The sequence below is a fragment of the Ananas comosus genome, linkage group 1, assembly GCF_001540865.1.
Source record: "Ananas comosus cultivar F153 linkage group 1, ASM154086v1, whole genome shotgun sequence".
NCBI lineage: Eukaryota > Viridiplantae > Streptophyta > Magnoliopsida > Poales > Bromeliaceae > Ananas > Ananas comosus.
This window is the reverse complement of record NC_033621.1, coordinates 4,063,983-4,082,333: the sequence shown is the minus strand read 5'-3', so window position 1 is coordinate 4,082,333 and position 18,351 is coordinate 4,063,983. Positions and strand designations below refer to the sequence as shown.

The window sequence follows — 18,351 nt, the reverse complement described above, 5'->3', positions numbered from 1 at the left end:
CAAATGCAAATTCGGTATTTGGTTTGATGTGTTTAACTCCAACTGCTGTAGTAAGAACTGCAGGAGAAGGCTCAACTGCAGTAGTTCGAACTACGCCTAAGTTGGCCGCAGTTACAACTACAGCAGTTGGAGAGAATAATTTTTCTTTCAAAAGTTAGGGGTCGTTTGGTTGTATATAGTTGCAATTGCACTGCAGTTGTAACTGTATACAAATACAAATTCGGTATTTGGTTTGATGTGTTTAACTCCAACTGCTACAGTAGGAACTGCAGGAGGAGTCTCAACTACAGTAGTTCGAACTACGTCCAAATTGGCCGCAGTTCCAACTGCAGCAGTGGGAGAGAATAACTTTAAATAAAAGGTATACTTACCCGCTCAATTCTTTTTTAAACAAAAAATTATTTTTCTTTTTTATATTAGAGGTAATCCCACCACTATATATATAAAATGATAAAATTTTAAAAATTATTTCTCAACTGCATGCAACCAAACAAATTATTTACACTTGCAGCGTTTTCTACTACATCAAATCAAACAGAATACATGTAGTTGTAACTGCTGCATTTTCAATTGCATGCATCTCTAACTACACTGTATTTATAATTACATTTAACCAAACGGTTTCTTAGAGTAGAAGAAATAGATATCGTGTTTTAAATGTTTACGAGATTACAAGCAAATCAAGCAATCAGAACGACTTAAAACTTCTCCGGCGCATTCGGTGCTTCATACCTTTAAAAAAAAAACAAAAACAGATCAAAATAATTTTGTTAATTTTTTTTTTCACTTCTCGCTTGAATGTACTACATCTTCAAATGACAAAGATCAAGAAAAGAAGAAGAAAAGAGGAAAGATGAGGAAGAGAAGAACAAAGAAGGATCTACGACTTTCTGGGTTGCTGCAGTCGGCTTCTGAAAGCTTCCCATGTCAAGCCCTTCTCCAAGTACTGAATGTTGTTTGGATCAAAAGGCCCCCTGACAACATCTATGGACTGTATCACTGCCCTCGCCGGCAGCACGCTTCTCGACGGATCCGCCGCAGTTCTGGAGCTCAAGCACGACGAGAACCCCTGTCGCCGATGAATTCGTTACTAATTTTGAGCATTCGGGGTTGTTTAGCTGCATGCGGTTGTAACTATACTATAATTTTAACTATATACAGATTCAAACACGATTAGTGCCAGCAATTCAGCCCGTTGTTCGTTAGCCAGTTCAAAATTAGCTCGAGATCTATCGCTCGTTTAATAAGCGAATCGAACACGAACTGAATTTTTCAATTTGAAATCTTATCGAGTGGAACATAAACTGGACTTAGCTTGCTCTTGTTCAGCTCGATATAACCCAACTGTAAAGAGACCAATATATTATGAATTTTAATTATTAGAATAAGATTCTAATTTTCAAATTTCTTTCAACTTTTTATCTAGTAGTAGGGCTTACAATCTAACTTGTTGTTCATAAGCCAGCTCATGTTCGTCTTGTTAAAAAACAAGCCGAACACGAGCTAAAATTTTCTGCTTGATATTTTAACAAACTCCCTCGTGTTTGGCTTTTTTAATGAATGAGCAAATACGAGCCGGTCCTATCTCGCTCGTCTTCAGCTAGTTGACGATCCTAAATACCACACCTGGTTTGATGCATTTGAATATATTTTCTATTGCATCCAACCTATATTAGATACATAAAACTACAACTGTTGCATTTTTAATTTGTATCTATATAGAGCTAGGCTCCTATGCTATTTATAGTATCTGGGTTTCGGTACAATAGTCTTGTTTTAAATCTTTGAATGTTCAAATTAATGATTCATATCGTTAAAACTGATATAGAGTATTTGAAGTTCTTAGTGATAAAATTTTATATTTTTTCAACATAGTTTACATTATGATCAAACTATTTCAAAATTATTAATTTTTAATGGCAAGTTTGCCGTTTAACGATGTAGAAGAATATAAATTTATTCAAAGTTTGATAAAAAAATACTTTAAACTATCTGGATTAAGATCAACATTCTTGATCTTGAAATTAAAAGCTCTATCCTCAAATTTTAAAAATTGTTCAGTTTCAACCGTTCATTTTGACGTGATTTATTTACAAAGTAAACGATGTCGAAAAAAAAAAAAATTTATTTCTAAGAACTTCATATGCCCTAAATATTATATTTAGGAACGTTGGTTTGAACACTTCAAAATCGAAAATAAGACTATAGTATCGAAGCTCCGATACTATAGATAGTATAGTGGTCTAATTCTGTATATATATACACGCGCTTCAATAGTCCCACGTTGAATGAGAAAAAGAGAGAGAGAGATAGAAAGAGATCGATGATGATGAGTTTATGCACCTTAAAGATGAGCACCTGTTCATCGTCGCCATCGACGGCGGCGGTGACCAGCAGCGCCTCGTCCCTCGCGGACTCGCTGTAAGATTCGAGCAGCGCGATCTCGTCATTGTGCCCGTACTCTTCTTCTCCTCCTCCATCCTCTTCCTCGTACCTCGCCCTTCTCCTCGCACCACACACCACATTAATACTCTTATTATAACTACTACAATAATAATAATAATAATAATAATAATCCCTTCGAGCACGTGTAGTCGGCGCCGTATTCTTCCGTTTGTAGGCTGAACTCGGCGCCGACTTTCCGTTTACGGCGCTGCGTAGGATCGGTGGTGGGGTGTGAGGTAGCAGGAGTGCGTTGCAGTGGATTAGCATTGGTGGTGGTGGGAGCGTACGTACACGTACGAAGCAATTGTGGATAAGGTTGCGTCTCAGAATATTCGCTTGTGCTTTTAGCAGAAGCACTTTTTGCTTATTAATAAAAGTTTGTGTTTGGCACCCAAAAAAAAAAAAAAAGAAAAAAAAAAGAAAAAGCAGCGGTTCTGAATCCACGATCGATACTATTAAACATCATCTACATCTCATAAATTTTATAGAAACTATTTTTTCTATTATTATTTATCTAATAATTGAGTGGTTTTAAATACATCTTATAATTTGTTCTATCACGTTTTGGTTCCATAGCAGAAGTCCATGGAGACGTCAACAGACCCGCCGATCAGACGGAGTATTTTCTATTCGAATGAAGCTTCAGCAAAACAGAATAGTAGAAAAACAATTTTAATTCCAGATTCAACAACGAGACTATTTCTAAAGTGTATAACAAATACCCAATATGTATCAAAGCACTATACATAAGAATAAAACTGATGCACATCACTGTATAAAAAATCATAACTCCAAGATGTATATATACAAATAAAAGGTTTTGGCCTCAGCCTGATGTACAATATATAATCCACAAATTATCTAGTTGGGTGCTCCTCTACAGCTCACAGACACTGATAGGACTCGTTATATTTACGGTGCGATCCTCTTACCTCGATACTAAATGTTCATTTTGAAAGACGGCTTAAATAGTAGATAAATAATATTTACGTAGAGCAAGTGGCAAAAAGCTTGGTGATTGGTACCCGAGATCCAAGTTCGAATCCTAGTTGATTCACATTTCTAGCTAAGTTTATTTTTAAATAAAATAAATAAAGCGGGTAACGTACTACCTATCTCTCAAAAAAAGAAATTTAAATTACAAAAAAATTAGTTTCAACGAAAAGCTCATGAGACGTAGATCATATTTAACAGTATCGATTGTCAATTCGAATATCTCATTATTGAATACAACGTATGGAAGCACCAAAAGATCATGAGCTTTATAAGCAAATTATATATATTTTACTTTATTGCTTACAACAATTCTGGTGAACACAAAAAAAATTAATAGCTTTTATAATTATTTAAATTTAGTCTTTTTTTTGGCTTTTGTGGTCCATGTCGTGGACTAATGTTTAGCCAATCGAAACGGATAAAATGTATGGATATATCCCTTTCGCATGGTTCCTAATAAATTATTTGGTTAATACTTTAGCCTAGATTATTCTATTCTCACATATTACAATTTCATTAATTTGTGACAATAAAAATAAATTTTACTTTTTCTTATATTAAATGTGCTTGCTGTCTAAGTATCATAGTTTTATAAAAGGGACAATTGCCTATATACCCCTCATACGTTTGGAACTATCCGATTTACTCCTACTTTTTTTTTTCTTTCTAAAATACCGCTCATATGTTTCACCGTTATTGCATAATACCCCCGCAGTTATCTCCTGTTAAGTTAATCTGGGTTAAACGTGAGTTAAATATCTACCACAGTTTAAAAAATTAAAATACCAATTTTGCTCTTAACTTAAGGGCAAATAAGAAAGGTTGGTGACGATAAAAAGGTATATTGGAAAAGAACAAAAGTCAAAATATTTTTTGTGCTCCTGACTTTAAGGACAAATAAGAAAGACAATGATAGTGGAAGGGTATATTTGAAAGGGCAAAGTAGTAATTTTACAGAGATAACAGAGTTACTTAACAGATTTTAACTCTAGGGGTATATTAAAAATAAGTTGGAACGTAGGAGGGATATTTCCAATATTAACCTTCTAAGATGGGTAAATCGAAAAGTCGGGAACTTTTCAGAAATATATAAGCAATTGCCCCTTTATAAAAATATGAGATTTTTTTTATGAACAAAACTAAATCGCATTATGTACAAAAAAGAAAAAAAAACCAAGTTTGATATTTTTAGATAAAAAGTTTAGGATTGAATGGTAATATTGGGATAGTACAGGAGCTATTTGTAAATTTTACCCAATGCATGGATGGTAAAATAGTGTGGATTCATCGCTCATACAATGCTGACAATCTAGTTCGTTGTTCACGTGTCAGCTCGTATTCGGCTCAAAATGAGTTTGAGATCGTGTTCGGCTCGATATAACTCGAATAGATACATACATACATATGTACATACATATAACATGTTACACTCATTTGGATTTTAGGTCAACCCAGATAAAAAGAGATCTATACTTTATAAATTTTAATTATTAGATTAAGATTCTAAATTTTTATTTTTTTATTTTTTTAAATTTTTTATCTAGTAGTAAAGCTGAAAATTTAACTTGTTGTTCGTAAGTAAGTTCGTATTCGACTCAATAATAAACAAGTCGAATACAAAGCTGAAATTTTCAGCTCGATATTTTAACGAGCCAATTAATATTCGGCTCGTTTAATAAATGAGCGAGCACAAGCTGGTCTTTGTTCGCTCATGTTCAGCTCACTGAAAGCCCTAGCGTGCAATGATAATAATTGCATGCCTTGTTATGCCCTCACTTATTTTTTTGTGTCATTAATAGTAAAATTAGCTTTGTTAAATGCTAGTGGTTTGTGAAACAACTGTTTCATTTTTATAGTGACTTATTATATGACAAATTTAGTGGTTTATCAAAAGGAGCACCAAAGAATATCATTTTATGACCGACCGTCCCTAGAGCAAGTGGCAAAGGGCTTGGTGGTTGGTACCCGAGACTCAAGTTCGAATCCTAGTTGATTCTCATTTCTAGCTAAGTTTATTTCTAAATGAAACAAAACAAAGCGGGTAGCGTGCTACCTATCTCTCAAAAAAAAAAAAAAAAAAGAATATCATTTTATGGGTATGTTAATTTGTTTTACGTTATTTCTTTTAAAGATTTCTAGAAATGCAGGTTACGAACTGAAAATTTATAAGTTTGGTTCATTGCAGGAATATGACGCAGCCGAAATTTATGATTCCCGCTGGCATATTCTAATCCCACAACAAGTGAAATTTTAAAACTCGCCTCCTCTCTTCTTCTTCTTTTTTTTTATTATTTTTCCTTTTCCTATGAGAGATTAATTCTGACATACGAAATTATGTACCCATTTCAAGTTTGATATTTAATGTATTAATATCAATCTCTATTAATAAAGATATTATAGTAAACATTTTAGTTTAACACTATCCTTCCAATCTTGAACCAAATACAGGAATCATATAATCCTCGATATTCCCAGACAAAATTATTTTTTATGAAAATTTTAAATTCTGTGAACCAAACAGATCCTATTAGGGACTGTTTGGTTGTATGTATTTCCAACTGCACTACAGTTGAAAAAACATGCATCTATTAAATTTTTATTCGGTTTGGTGTAGTTAAGCCCAACTGCTGCAGTTGCATTTGCACGAGAAGGCCCAACTGCAGTAGTTTGACCGAAGTCGGCTCACCCATTAAAAAAATAAACAAAGTGTGACTTTATTTTTCATACGCTTCTTTTTTTATTTTTTATTTTTCCAAAAATACTTATTCATGAAATCTGATAGGGTTTAATAATATCTGTTAGGGTCAATAAATTTTTTTCATATGTTTTTTTTTTCAGTCTGCTAGTTTTCTTAATTTTTGTTTTGACCAAATCTATAATATATTTGCATTTAAAATTTATTAAATTCATACATAATTTTATAATATATAAATTTATTATATAGATATAAAAGTTTTAATTAATAATTAAAATATGATTATGTTATGCTCAAGAGAGGTAATCGCACATTTCTATCTAAAAATTGATAGAATTTACAAATACAAATCTCAACTACAGACTATCAAACAGAAGAAATGTAACTGCAGCAGTTGTAACTGTATAAAACCAAACAGACTAGATGTAATCATGACTGCAGTATTTGTAACTGTATGTACTTTCAACTACACTGTTTTGGGCCAAAAAATGTATTGTTTGAAATTCAAAAAGTGACCAGCATTATGACAAAAGAGGAGAGAGAGAGAGAGAAGCCATAATTTTAGGTATTAAAAATCTTTTGTTTCCAATTATATATCCCACCAATGAAAAAATAAATAAATAAATTATCCAATTGCTAATACATTGCCTATAATATAGGAAGGCCCATCTTATTTATCCTTAGCTATGATTAGGGACTTAATTTTTTGTCACCACCTCTTAATTTTTCAATCACTTTTTTTTCTAAGTTACAAAACCTACTTCCTATTATCACCTCTTTCCTTTTTAACTAGTCCTCTTTAATTAATTACCTTTTTACTAATTCAAACTTGTAAAATAGGATATTAGGGATCAAATTGCAATAATTATAACGTTAGGGACTGAATTGAAACTTTGTTAAAAAAATGAGTGGCCTATGGTGTAATTCACATATTTTAAGGTGAAAAATGTTAAAGCCATGATGAATTACTCATTTGGGAATGAATATATAATATATAAAATACTTGAGTAATTGGTTTATCAATTCATACATAGTTTAATACATAATTTTCTATGTTTTTTTTATTGTTATTTATATAATTCTTTTAGTGAATAATTCAAAAGATATTCAGACAATAAAAAGAATATATTATTAATTACTTGCAAAATGTACAAATAAAAAATATAGGGAAAACTTCAAAAATCCCCCTTGTGGTTTCACTTTTTCTCACTTTAGTACTGTGGTTTAAAGTGTATCAAGTTAGTACCCCGTGGTTTCTCACTTTCTCACTTTAGTACTCTGTGGTTTAAAGTGTATCAAATTAGTACCTCGTGGTTTCGCATTTTCTCACTTTAGTACCCTGTGGTTTAATATTTCATTCGGAGAAAAATAAAATCATAGGGTACTAACTTGATACAAAAATAAAACGACGGAGTACTAACTTGATACACTTTAAACCACAGGGTACTAAAGTGAGAAAGTGCGAAACTACAGGGTACTAATTTGATACACTTTAAACCAAAGGGTGCTAAAATGAAAGAGTGCGAAACCACGTGGGAATGTTTGAAGTTTTTCCAAAAATATATATTATTAATTTTGTGACTACCATGAACAGTAGTACCTAGAATGGATATTCGTGGGGTGGGGAAAATTATTGGGTTAGTTATTAATTGGAAATACATTTCGACCCTTCACCTGTAAGTCTTTTTGAAAAATACCCCCCTTAATTTTAACCTTTTTTAAAAAAAAACTTTTTTTAAACTTTCGATTTTTGTTAATCAATTACTTTACTCAAATAAGACACTGGTGTTTTATCGAATTCACCGATAATTCCACCAAGTTTGATATTTTTAATTAATTTTTAATAAGTGAAAGAGAAACAATTATGGACTGATATAAAAAATATATATATTGTTAAATAAATATCTCGGATGTAAAAGCTGCGAAAATCGGGCATCTATTTAAACACTCTTTTGCATAAAAAATGTATTAAAAGAATAAAAAATAATAACAACACGAAATGAGGCATAAGATGTACTCGTAAAAGAAGAATAAAGTAAAAAGTATAGAACTTATTTGAACAATAAATCTTTTTTTTTATCGACTACGTAATGTTTCAAAATTTTGATTTTACTACACGACTTTTAAATTTACTTGATTTCAGTCCGTCGATGATATTGTGACTTCAAAATTTAAATACATTATTTATTTTTATAATTTTTAGTTATTATACTGTACACAATTTTTAAATTTAAAGTCAAAATACAGCTGAATGACTCAAATCAAATAAATTGAAAGATTAGATAATAAAATTAAAATTTTAAAATATTAAATAACTAATTTAAAATGATCAATAATTCAAATAAATTATGTAATAAAGAAGTTGATTGACCTATTTCAAAAATAGGCTATGGTTAAGGGTCATGTTCATACATTTACACCTAATTAAGAATACGAGCGACGTGGACCGTTGGATCAAATCAATCAAATCACGCACTAATCACGAAGACTCAATCTGGTGTTGTACTTCTCATCGTCCCATCGAACCCAACCTTATTATTAACACGCCACAACCAACATCCTCTACAATATCGGATGTACAAACTCAGTACAACCCTAACGTGGACCGTTTTCATTGGTTGTCTCCTGCAAGATGAGTACCAAAACTGTGGAAATTGCGTTGGTAGTCCCCGTACTATGTAAGAATTATGATGTGGTACCTGACATTTTGACCTGCGTATTTTTCCGTAGAATATTATTTAATGGGAAAAATATATGGTTGGTTTAAATATTTGGTCTCATACAATGTACATCACATGTGAATAACGCGGATATTAAAGTCATGTGAACTGTGAATGAAATAATCTCACCTTAAAAATTATCTTTTATAATTTTTTAAAATTTCTATACAAATTTTTTTTTGTCTATATTTCTAATTATTATATGTTTTATTTTATTCTTCAACCATAAAAATATTCAATGCAAAATTATATTCAACCAAGTCTAAAGGAAATTAGAATAAGTACATGGGCCAGTTTGCAAAAATAAGAATAATTTAAGAATATTTCATATATTTCACACTAATTAGATTTCTGCCGCCAAAAATAAAGATAATATTTTAATAACACTATTTTATAACCCTACTTTATACCATTCTTTTGTATCTAAAAACTTAAGTAATTAACGGTAAAAGTATAAAATATAAGAGAGTTTAAGGACTAAATTATTATTTATTTAAGAGTGTGGGGACTACGTCTTAATATTTAGATAGTACAAGGACTCTCCTTCATCCGTGTAATTTTTGCAAATTTTTACAACCTTCCTTGTAGGGAATCGCACTCCTCTCCTACATCATTGCAGAGAAATAATTATGCGTAATAAAAGGAAAAAATAATATTTATAGAAAATTCAAAAATCTCGAACACTTAAACCGAAATTTTGGGGTAAAAAAGATTTGCTCACTAAATCCGTATATGGAAATTATTTAAATAAATAAATAAATATATATATATATATATATTATATTTTTATCGAAAAATATTTAAATTTAAATCATTAAATAAATTCCACCTCTATTTCTCTCTCTCTCCTCCACTCTCTCTTCCCCAAAAGCACGCTTCTTTCTCTCTCCTCACTTTCTCTCTCTTCTTTCTCTCTCCTCGAGCTATATAATAAGCGCGGAGCTCCCCCCACTTTTTAAAAAATGCGCAAGGACTCGTAGAGGACAAATTTAATTTATTTTTTTTTTTATTTTTAGTCGTTGCCTCTTCTCTCTCTCCTCGCTCCTCTCTCTCTTTCTCTCTCTAGAACCGGCACCTTCGCCGGAGAGTTCGCCGGAATCCTGTCGGAGGGTTTTGGGGCGGCGGATCCGGCGAGGCGATTGGTGAGGTGGTTGCTGATCGGAGTGGATTGGGGGTGTGGTGAGAGGTGGGGATCTCGTGAGAGAACTCGGCTCGGTTGGATGATTGGATTCGATTTTGGGGTGTTTGAGGGGTGTTTTGGTGGTTGGGGGATTTTCTGGGCGGCGTTATCGGGAGTGTTTGGGAAGGGAGTGGCCATGGCGGAGGAGTGGGCGGAGTGGGATCGGTTCCCGGTGGGGTTGAAGGTGCTCGTCGTGGACGACGACGACACCTGCCTCACGATCCTGAAGCAGAAGCTCCTCCGGTGTTGCTACGACGGTGAGTTCGTCTCGTTCCCATCACCAATCCTCTGCGGATGAAGTTTTTGATTTCTAGTCCCCTTTTAGTTTGTTCTTGTTATCAATTCAATGGTGATCTTACAAACTAGATGCTCTGTAGTGATTAGATAACGTATTCCAATTTCAACTTCAAGTTGTTGTTTGATTGTTTGCAGTATTTTTACTACACTTGAGAACGATTGTTGTTTGTGTTTAATTGCTAAAATGTGGTAATTTAAGTCAAGGTAACACTAAAAGAGCTTGATATTTAAGTCAAGGTAACATTAAAAGAGCTTGATATTTAAGTCAAGGTAACATTAAGGTCTATACTTGTTCCTAGCTAAGTGGATCAAACATTTGATGGGGTACAGGGTAGTTGTGTTTCCTGTCATTGATCATTTCTGCTGATAATTTGACTTCTATTTGAATAGAAATCACCTTTTTTGTTGTTTCTCTATTGTAAGATTTAAGAATTGTCAACGAACGGGGGCCAAGAAATTTACTCAGAGTATATGAAGTTACCTAGTTTACCTTTTGTCATCAATTTTACTGTCTCTTAGATCTATTATAATTTTATAAACAAATGTGTAAAATTGTGAGTCATATCGATACTTCATATGACAATGTGAAAAATTTATTATTAACAAATGAATATGGTAAATTATATTAGATTTTAGACCAATTTAGTTTGTCTTATATTTAATTGATTGGCTTCTTTTATAGTTGTCCCTGCTAATTGTCAAATATAGCATAAGTTCGTGTGATAGTTTTTAAATCATTCACATTCTTTTAAATGTGGTCACTTAGGAGAGAGGTAAAAGGTCCATTTTAGCTCTACGGTTTTACTTTACTTAATTTATGCTGTGCATTTCCAATCTTCTCCTCCCATTTTCTTATTCTCCCTTCTATTCTCTGTCTCTAAGACAGTTATATTTTTTTAAGTGGCGGTAGTTTATTTCCAAATCAGAGCTCTTTACAAAATTTAAGCTTAAAGTTGATAACTGGAAAGAAGTTGGTTGATTTTATCTTCTCTTTCTTTTTAATCTTAATCAGAAGTTGAATTTGATGTTATATACAATGGTTATATCCTCTCTTTTAAAATTTCCTTGACAATGCGGATTGAAGAGAGATGAGGACTGTTCAGATTTTTTGGAAGATACTTGAATAGCAGCAAATTAGAAAATGATTTATGGGCAGAATTATCTAAATATTCTACAATCTATTATCCAGACTAAAGTACTTAAACCTGAGAGATTAACATGTAGTATTAAGGATGATTTCTTGGACTATCATCTAAACAATTAGTTGTAAGGGATGCATGCTCAATAGTTAGAAGTATTTATGGAAATATTTTAAATATTTATAAATTTATTGATGGCATCTGCTGTTTTCATTAAATGTTATTTTCCCTCATAAACTTCTAAACAGTCTTTTCTTCTCCCTTTTATCTGTTCCTTGCACTAATTAATCCTCTTTGTTGTCTTAACTTCTAAACCTTCTTTAAATTTACATACTAGTTCTCCATCCTATTATAGTACTTTTTATAAGAACCTAGTAAAAGTCTTTTCATATGTGTATTTCTAGAATCAAAAATCTTTCTTTAGCAACAAATATCTTTATTAGCTTTGAGAAACAAAAATGTTCATAAGTTTCCGGAAGTTTTTATCTGTTCAGATTTTGGGGGACATATTTGGATGGTTTCATTCTCCTTTTGGGCGACTCTTGGCACGAATTTATCATGGTAATTCTTCACTGTAACTACAAAATGGCATATTTTACTTGACATAGTATCTTTTTCCTAGTTAATTACAGCAAAAGTTGTTTATTTGGTTAGGTCATGTGTATATAGGTAATTCATACGGTTTTTCAATTTTAGAAACTTTGTCCAAAAGTGTTCTTATGCTTCTCTTTAAACTATGCTTACTTTTGTTTTCCTTTTGTGTGATGAATGCATAAGTTGTTCTGCGTCACTGTTGTAATATTCCATGATCAATACCTTTCTACTGCTTTGAGTTAGTGGTAACAGATTGTAAATGCAAATCTGAGAACTTTTTTCTTTTTAACTTTTTTTCTAGTCACAACTTGCTCTGAGGCTACAAAAGCATTATCTCTACTTCGCGAAAGCAAGGGTGGATTTGACGTCGTAATAAGCGATGTTCATATGCCTGATATGGATGGATTCAGACTACTTGAACTTGTTGGCCTAGAAATGGATCTTCCTGTTATCAGTAAGTATTGGAGCTATATATGTTCACTGCATAATTTTTAGGGGGCTTTTGCTTTTACAGACATTTCCCTGAAAAACCTTTGAGGATAATATTAGTTCTTCTTATTGTTATAACTAAATGAAGCTTGTCCTGCTGTAATCTTCAATTATCAAGTTTTTGTTTACGTATCCTTGTATTTAAGTACAAATCCTTATCTTCCACAGCAGTAATAGAATAAATGCTACAGATATGTTTACATATATGCCCTTCTAAATTCTAAACTTCCTGTATGTCTCCTCAGGAGTGCAGTACCTTATGTTAATTGGCAAGATCTGACTAGGCAAAGAGATATTGGTTTTCCATAGGAAATTGTTTCATAACAAGGAGGAAATTTTTTGCTAGTACCAGCCCATCATGGTGCATATTTAGGCCTTTTTTGGATGCATGAACATGTTGTTCAACTTTTCTTTTTGATTTACTTAAGAGGCTTATAATATTTGGGAAATAAAGAGTGAGATCAACTGTCTAGAGTGGTACATCACATTTGGCCTTCAAGCCATTTTGTTAGTATAAGATAAAACACCACATTGGTGAACTATGCTATCCTACTAAATGGTAAATGCCAAGTTCCTTCACGGAGCAAAATCAAACTCCTAGTTTCTGATCATAAAAGAAAATCCCCATATAAAAAAAGTTATTGTTGGATAACTTGCTTCAACATCCAAACAAGGCCTTAGAAAATAAAGTTTTTGAAGGATATATATGAACATTTGATTGTTGTATATAAACAGATAACAGGGCCATGTAATTACAGTACTTCTATTCATAACTAGTTCATTTTTTCATGTTTGCAGTGATGTCCGCTGACACAAGAACCAGTCTCGTGATGAAAGGAATAAAACATGGAGCATGCGATTATTTAATCAAACCTGTGCGAATTGAAGAGCTGAAAAACATATGGCAACATGTCTTTCGGAAAAAACAAAAAGAATATGAACCATCAGGGGGTAGTTTGGAAGATTCAAACCGTAACAACAATAAGAAAGCCTGTGATGATGCTGATTATGCTTCCCTTGGTAAGGAAGGAGCTGACGGCTCATCAAAGTCTCAAAAAAAGAGGAGGGATGTTAAAGAAGAAGATGATGGCGAATTGGAAAATAGTGATCCTTCTTCTTCGAAGAAGCCACGAGTAGTGTGGTCAGTTGAGCTCCATCAGCAATTTGTTCATGCGGTGAACCATCTTGGATTCGATAGTATGTTATTCTTTTCCAGTTTGCAACTCTGTAGTTTCTTTATTATAATTTGAATGACATAAAACTTACTTGCATTTGTGGAAAAAATCTGATTTTATATTATGGTGCTATATATACACACACAATATCATACATATATAGCACAGTAAACATACATCTAGAAAGAAAAAAATACCACAGTTACACTCGAATTTTATATATACCCTTCAAAAGAGCAGTTTCTTCCCAATATGCCGTTATCTTTGTTCATGATGTCATCTAATTCATGAGGAAAGTTTGATTTGCATCAGAGAATGTTTGTATTCATGTAGGAAACTAAAATTTCTCTGGAAATCTTGATTTTGCAGATATATAACTTAACTTGTAGTTTCTTATTATCTTGTTAATGAATTTGCCTATTTAATTGCAGAGGCTGTCCCCAAGAAAATTCTTGAATTGATGAATGTACCTGGTCTAACAAGGGAAAATGTTGCTAGTCATTTACAGGTTTGACTCTGAGCTACATACTTTGAAGGCAATTTTTGATATTTTTTACTGTACGTTTCCTCAATTGCCCAAAAAGTGTTTCTTTAAATAGTACAAGTGGGTTACCAGCTTGATTGAATACTTCCATTTGTAGATTAAATGTGTTGAATTCGAATTATTTATGCTAAAAACTAACAGTAGTTAGTTTTCAAATACAGTTGTTACTGTATTTGCCAATTTGCAAGAATAATGTTATACAGAGGAAGCAGCGTATTACTTAACTCGCATTTTTTGCGGATAAAGTAACTTCTTATTTAGTGCAATAAACTTTCTTATATATTGAGGAATACATATGGAACGAGTTTTAAAATAGATATACAAATAAGAGAGGGTATTAATAAACCACGGAAATAGAATATCTCAATGTTCACGTTTTTTATTTACATTGTACCATCAAGAACTTACTAGTTCTTTGTTTGGATGAGAGAATGGGAGAGAAAAAGAGAAAATAAAGGAGAGAAAGGAAGAGAACAGAAGAAAATAAAAAAGGTTAATTTCTCTTGCTTTGTTTGGATGAATAGAAGAAAAGAAGAGAACATCTGCATTGAACGAACTCCAATTTCAGGCATTATTTTGAGACAACTAAAGATGGAAAATGATTCATGTAAGCAATCCCAAATTTTTGAATATCACATGGTCCTTTTTAGGCTTGTATGCTGAAGGATATCTGCAGTAAAGATAATGTTGTCACAGGTTACAAACTTAACAATTTCTGACTTTTGAATCAGCAATAGTCATGAAAGCTGCTCGAAGTGCTGTTATGTCAGCAGAACCTGTTATGGTCCATATTTAAAAGAGTGGTGAACAACTTTCTAGATGATCCCTAAAAGAGAGAACTTGTATGGAGTGTTTAATTTGAAACCTGCACTGTAGATTGATTAGCTTGATACTTTATGTTGGACTACGCTTGGAACTAGATGAGTCAATATTGAAACTATAAATTACTGATGTACAAGTGACATTTAGCATTTATGTGTAGACAATTTCTCCTTTGGACTCCCAAACAAATTTGTGGCAAATTTACTTTTTATATTGTTGTGAGTCCTTCATTGGAATAGTACAACTTATCCACTTGACAAAGAAAATTCACTTGTGTTGTAAAATGTTTATTTGTTCAATACCTTTGAATATTATCAATTAGCAAATCAAATATAATTTTCTGTAGTTATCACATGTTTCCATCTCTTCTATTTTGTTGAAGATTTAACTTGTGAATGCGCTGCTTCTCGCTATGTTCCTTTCAGCTTGATTACATTCACTCAAGTTGTTTCAATAAAATACAAAAGACGAAAATCTACAATTGTAATCTTAAGTTCATTTCCTTAACGAAGACATTGCAAATAATTTATTATGCATTAATTTTGTTTTCCATGATAATGGTTTTAATCTTTGTTTTCTTTTTCCCTAACATATGCAGAAGTTCAGATTGTATTTAAAGAAAATGAGTGAAGTATCTCAGCAACAAACCCCACATCATAATTCTTTCTCTGGGCTCCCTTCAAATGTTAGAGCAAATACACTGAATCAACTTGATCTTCAATCTTGGACTGTATCAAGCCAAATCACTCCACAAACCTTAGCCGCGTTTCAAAATGAGCTCCTAGGCCAACCTTCAAACAACTTAATATTGTCTGGAACAGACCAACCATCTCTTCGACAAGTTTCAGTTCAAGCACCTAATCTGGAAAGTGAAAGAGTGTTTAGCTGGCCTATACTGAAATCCCAGCCCAACTTATCCAGACAACTCTCTCAAGCCAGTGCCATTCCTGTTGAGGGTATTTCCAGTGCTTTTCCATCTTGGTCCTGTGATGACCTTTCAGGGCAAATTACTAATTCTCGCAATAGTACCACGATGTCCCAGATCTTACAACAACAACAACAGGTAATAAATCCTAAGTAATCAAAATGCCCTATCTCAATAGATATGCATTCTTCATGTCTTATTGGTCTCTTATTGGTCTCTCTCAGGGATTCGACTCTTTTGACCTGGGAAAGAATTCTATGCTCATTAATCAGAACCCAGTTTTACCGACTTCTTCCACGAATCAGGATCCTAATTTTTCCCTTTCTCAATCATCGGCGAGCATAAATGCAGCTAGTAGTTGCGGGCTACTAGACCAAAAGTTTATCATTGCTAACACAAATGTCGAGACACGGTGTGATCCTTTCCAAATGAGTCAACATTCTATGAAAGTCACATCTCAAGCATCAAGTGATCTTCTATCTCAGAACTCAAGCTATAACAATAGCAGCATTGGTATCATGGATTACAGCCTTCTCATGCCACAATCAAAGAGTGTACGATTTGGTGTGGGACAAGTTGTAGCAAACAGCTACTCAGTTCCGGAATTGGATTCTTCACATGTCTCTTCTTGTATTGATGATGCTATTTGGGGGCAACTACGAAACTTGGATTGGAATATAAACAATCTCACAAGTGGGTCACCTTCTCTGGTGCCTAATTCATGCAATATCCAGAATTCAAGTGGGCTTTTGAGTAACTTGCCCAATCCAAGACAAGGGAGAAGCAGTCTTGGTTTTGTTGGTAAAGGAACTTGTATACCTAGCCGATTTGCTATAAATGATGTTGAATCTCCTACCAATAATTTGAGTCATAGTAATACCTGCACTGATGATGGAGGAGACATGCCGAATGCAGTTCGTTTTGGATTAAATGGCCAGCTTTGAAAGCGGAAAGTTCTATACCTTGTAAGTAGCTAATTCATCTATTTTATAATTTCCTATTTCAATGTTTAGATGCAATAAATGATTAGAAAGCAATTTTGTTTTCTCTAGTTTAACTACAATTGGAACTTGTTGATCCACAAAAATGATGATATTTAATTTTATTCCTTAAAATAAGAATGGTACTCATTCCTATATTTATTGCATGCCATTGTTACAATCAAGCTTCAAAACAAGGATTTATAAAATCAGTCTTCTTGATCCATGAGTTTTCACATTTATAGCTGCAGGCATATGATAGCTATTATCTATCTCATCTGCATTCAAATGTTATTATATGCACTATTTGTTAACAATTCTAATCCATATGATCATGATAGCACATAAAGAGTTGGATAGGCATAGTTATCCTTCATATATATATGACTTAAAACTGTTTGGAGATCCCATTTACTCATTTCACTTTGATGGTGTGTTTCTTGGTTATATGAATATATCAGTTTCAACAACTTTTTATATACACAAACATTTTCATGACCATTCAATCCAACTTCTCTTTTCATCTTGTGCATTATTATTATGTTATTTGACGCTCACGGGATTTAAGTGCTTGTGTTTGTTTGATCTGTTATCCATGTATTCTATTTTCAACACACACAACAAAAAAAAAAAATGCTATGCTGTGATTTAACCGGTAATATTTTCTTTGCACAGGGTCAAATTGGCTACTCCAGGAACCAAATTCCTCCCTCTTTATCTTCTCTCTCCCTCTCTCTCTCTTTTTTTGCCTCTTCGGTTATGTTGGTTTGATCTTTCTGTTTGGATCTAAGATTATATGGAATTGTTCTAACTTCTCTTTAGAAATAAGGTTGGTGAATCCATAGCTTCTTCTCATTAAGTTGTTCATAGTTTCTGCAAGGTCATGCCCCCTTTTTTGGCTGTGGTAGATGTGTTCTAACTAGCTGATTTGCTAGAATAATTTTTATTCCCTTTTCTCGATTCTGTTGACGAAGCAATGTAAATGAACGGTGATGTAGTTTCAAAACACTGATGTTATTCTCATCATTGATCAACATGTTAAGATGAATCTATGCTCATGTAACTTCTTTTAGTTTTATTAAATTTGTGTCATTGTTTATTTATCTCCACGAGTTCTAGTAAAGTGTTTTTCTTATTTTTTTTCTTGATTAGTGTTGCACTCCCAAAAGCAGTCAATTTTATATTTTAGAAGGCTAAAAAAAGAAAAATCAAATGCTTCTAATCTTCTCTCATTTTCATGCTGTAACATTTCAGTGGCAAGATTATTACTTCTTTCCTTACAGTTAAATAAGAGACCAAATTAGTAATTTAGCCAATCATGGATTTTTTTTCAAAATCATCCTATAAATT

General features: G+C 32.8%; 2 protein-coding genes across 3 annotated transcripts; one reads left to right on the top strand and one right to left on the bottom strand.

The window, feature by feature from the left end:
• On the bottom strand, positions 697-2,849 carry LOC109708382. The gene is made up of 3 exons (XM_020230097.1): positions 2,344-2,849; positions 888-1,069; positions 697-732 (listed from the first exon to the last, which is right to left on the bottom strand). Exons 1-3 carry the CDS (start codon positions 2,710-2,712, stop codon positions 699-701), a joined length of 585 nt encoding a protein of 194 aa, XP_020085686.1. The 5' UTR covers positions 2,713-2,849; the 3' UTR covers positions 697-698.
• Positions 9,702-18,079, top strand: LOC109722191 (two-component response regulator ORR21-like). Of its 2 annotated transcripts, none has more exons than XM_020250119.1 (7): positions 9,702-10,293; positions 12,368-12,520; positions 13,354-13,752; positions 14,162-14,238; positions 15,695-16,159; positions 16,246-16,986; positions 17,677-18,079. In XM_020250119.1, the coding sequence occupies exons 1-6, from the start codon at positions 10,077-10,079 to the stop codon at positions 16,963-16,965; spliced, it is 2,031 nt and encodes a 676-aa protein (XP_020105708.1). In that variant the 5' UTR covers positions 9,702-10,076; the 3' UTR covers positions 16,966-16,986; positions 17,677-18,079. The 2 variants fall into 2 exon arrangements, with proteins under 2 accessions (XP_020105708.1, XP_020105715.1); XM_020250126.1 differs by lacking the exon at positions 9,702-10,293 and adding an exon at positions 11,826-12,033.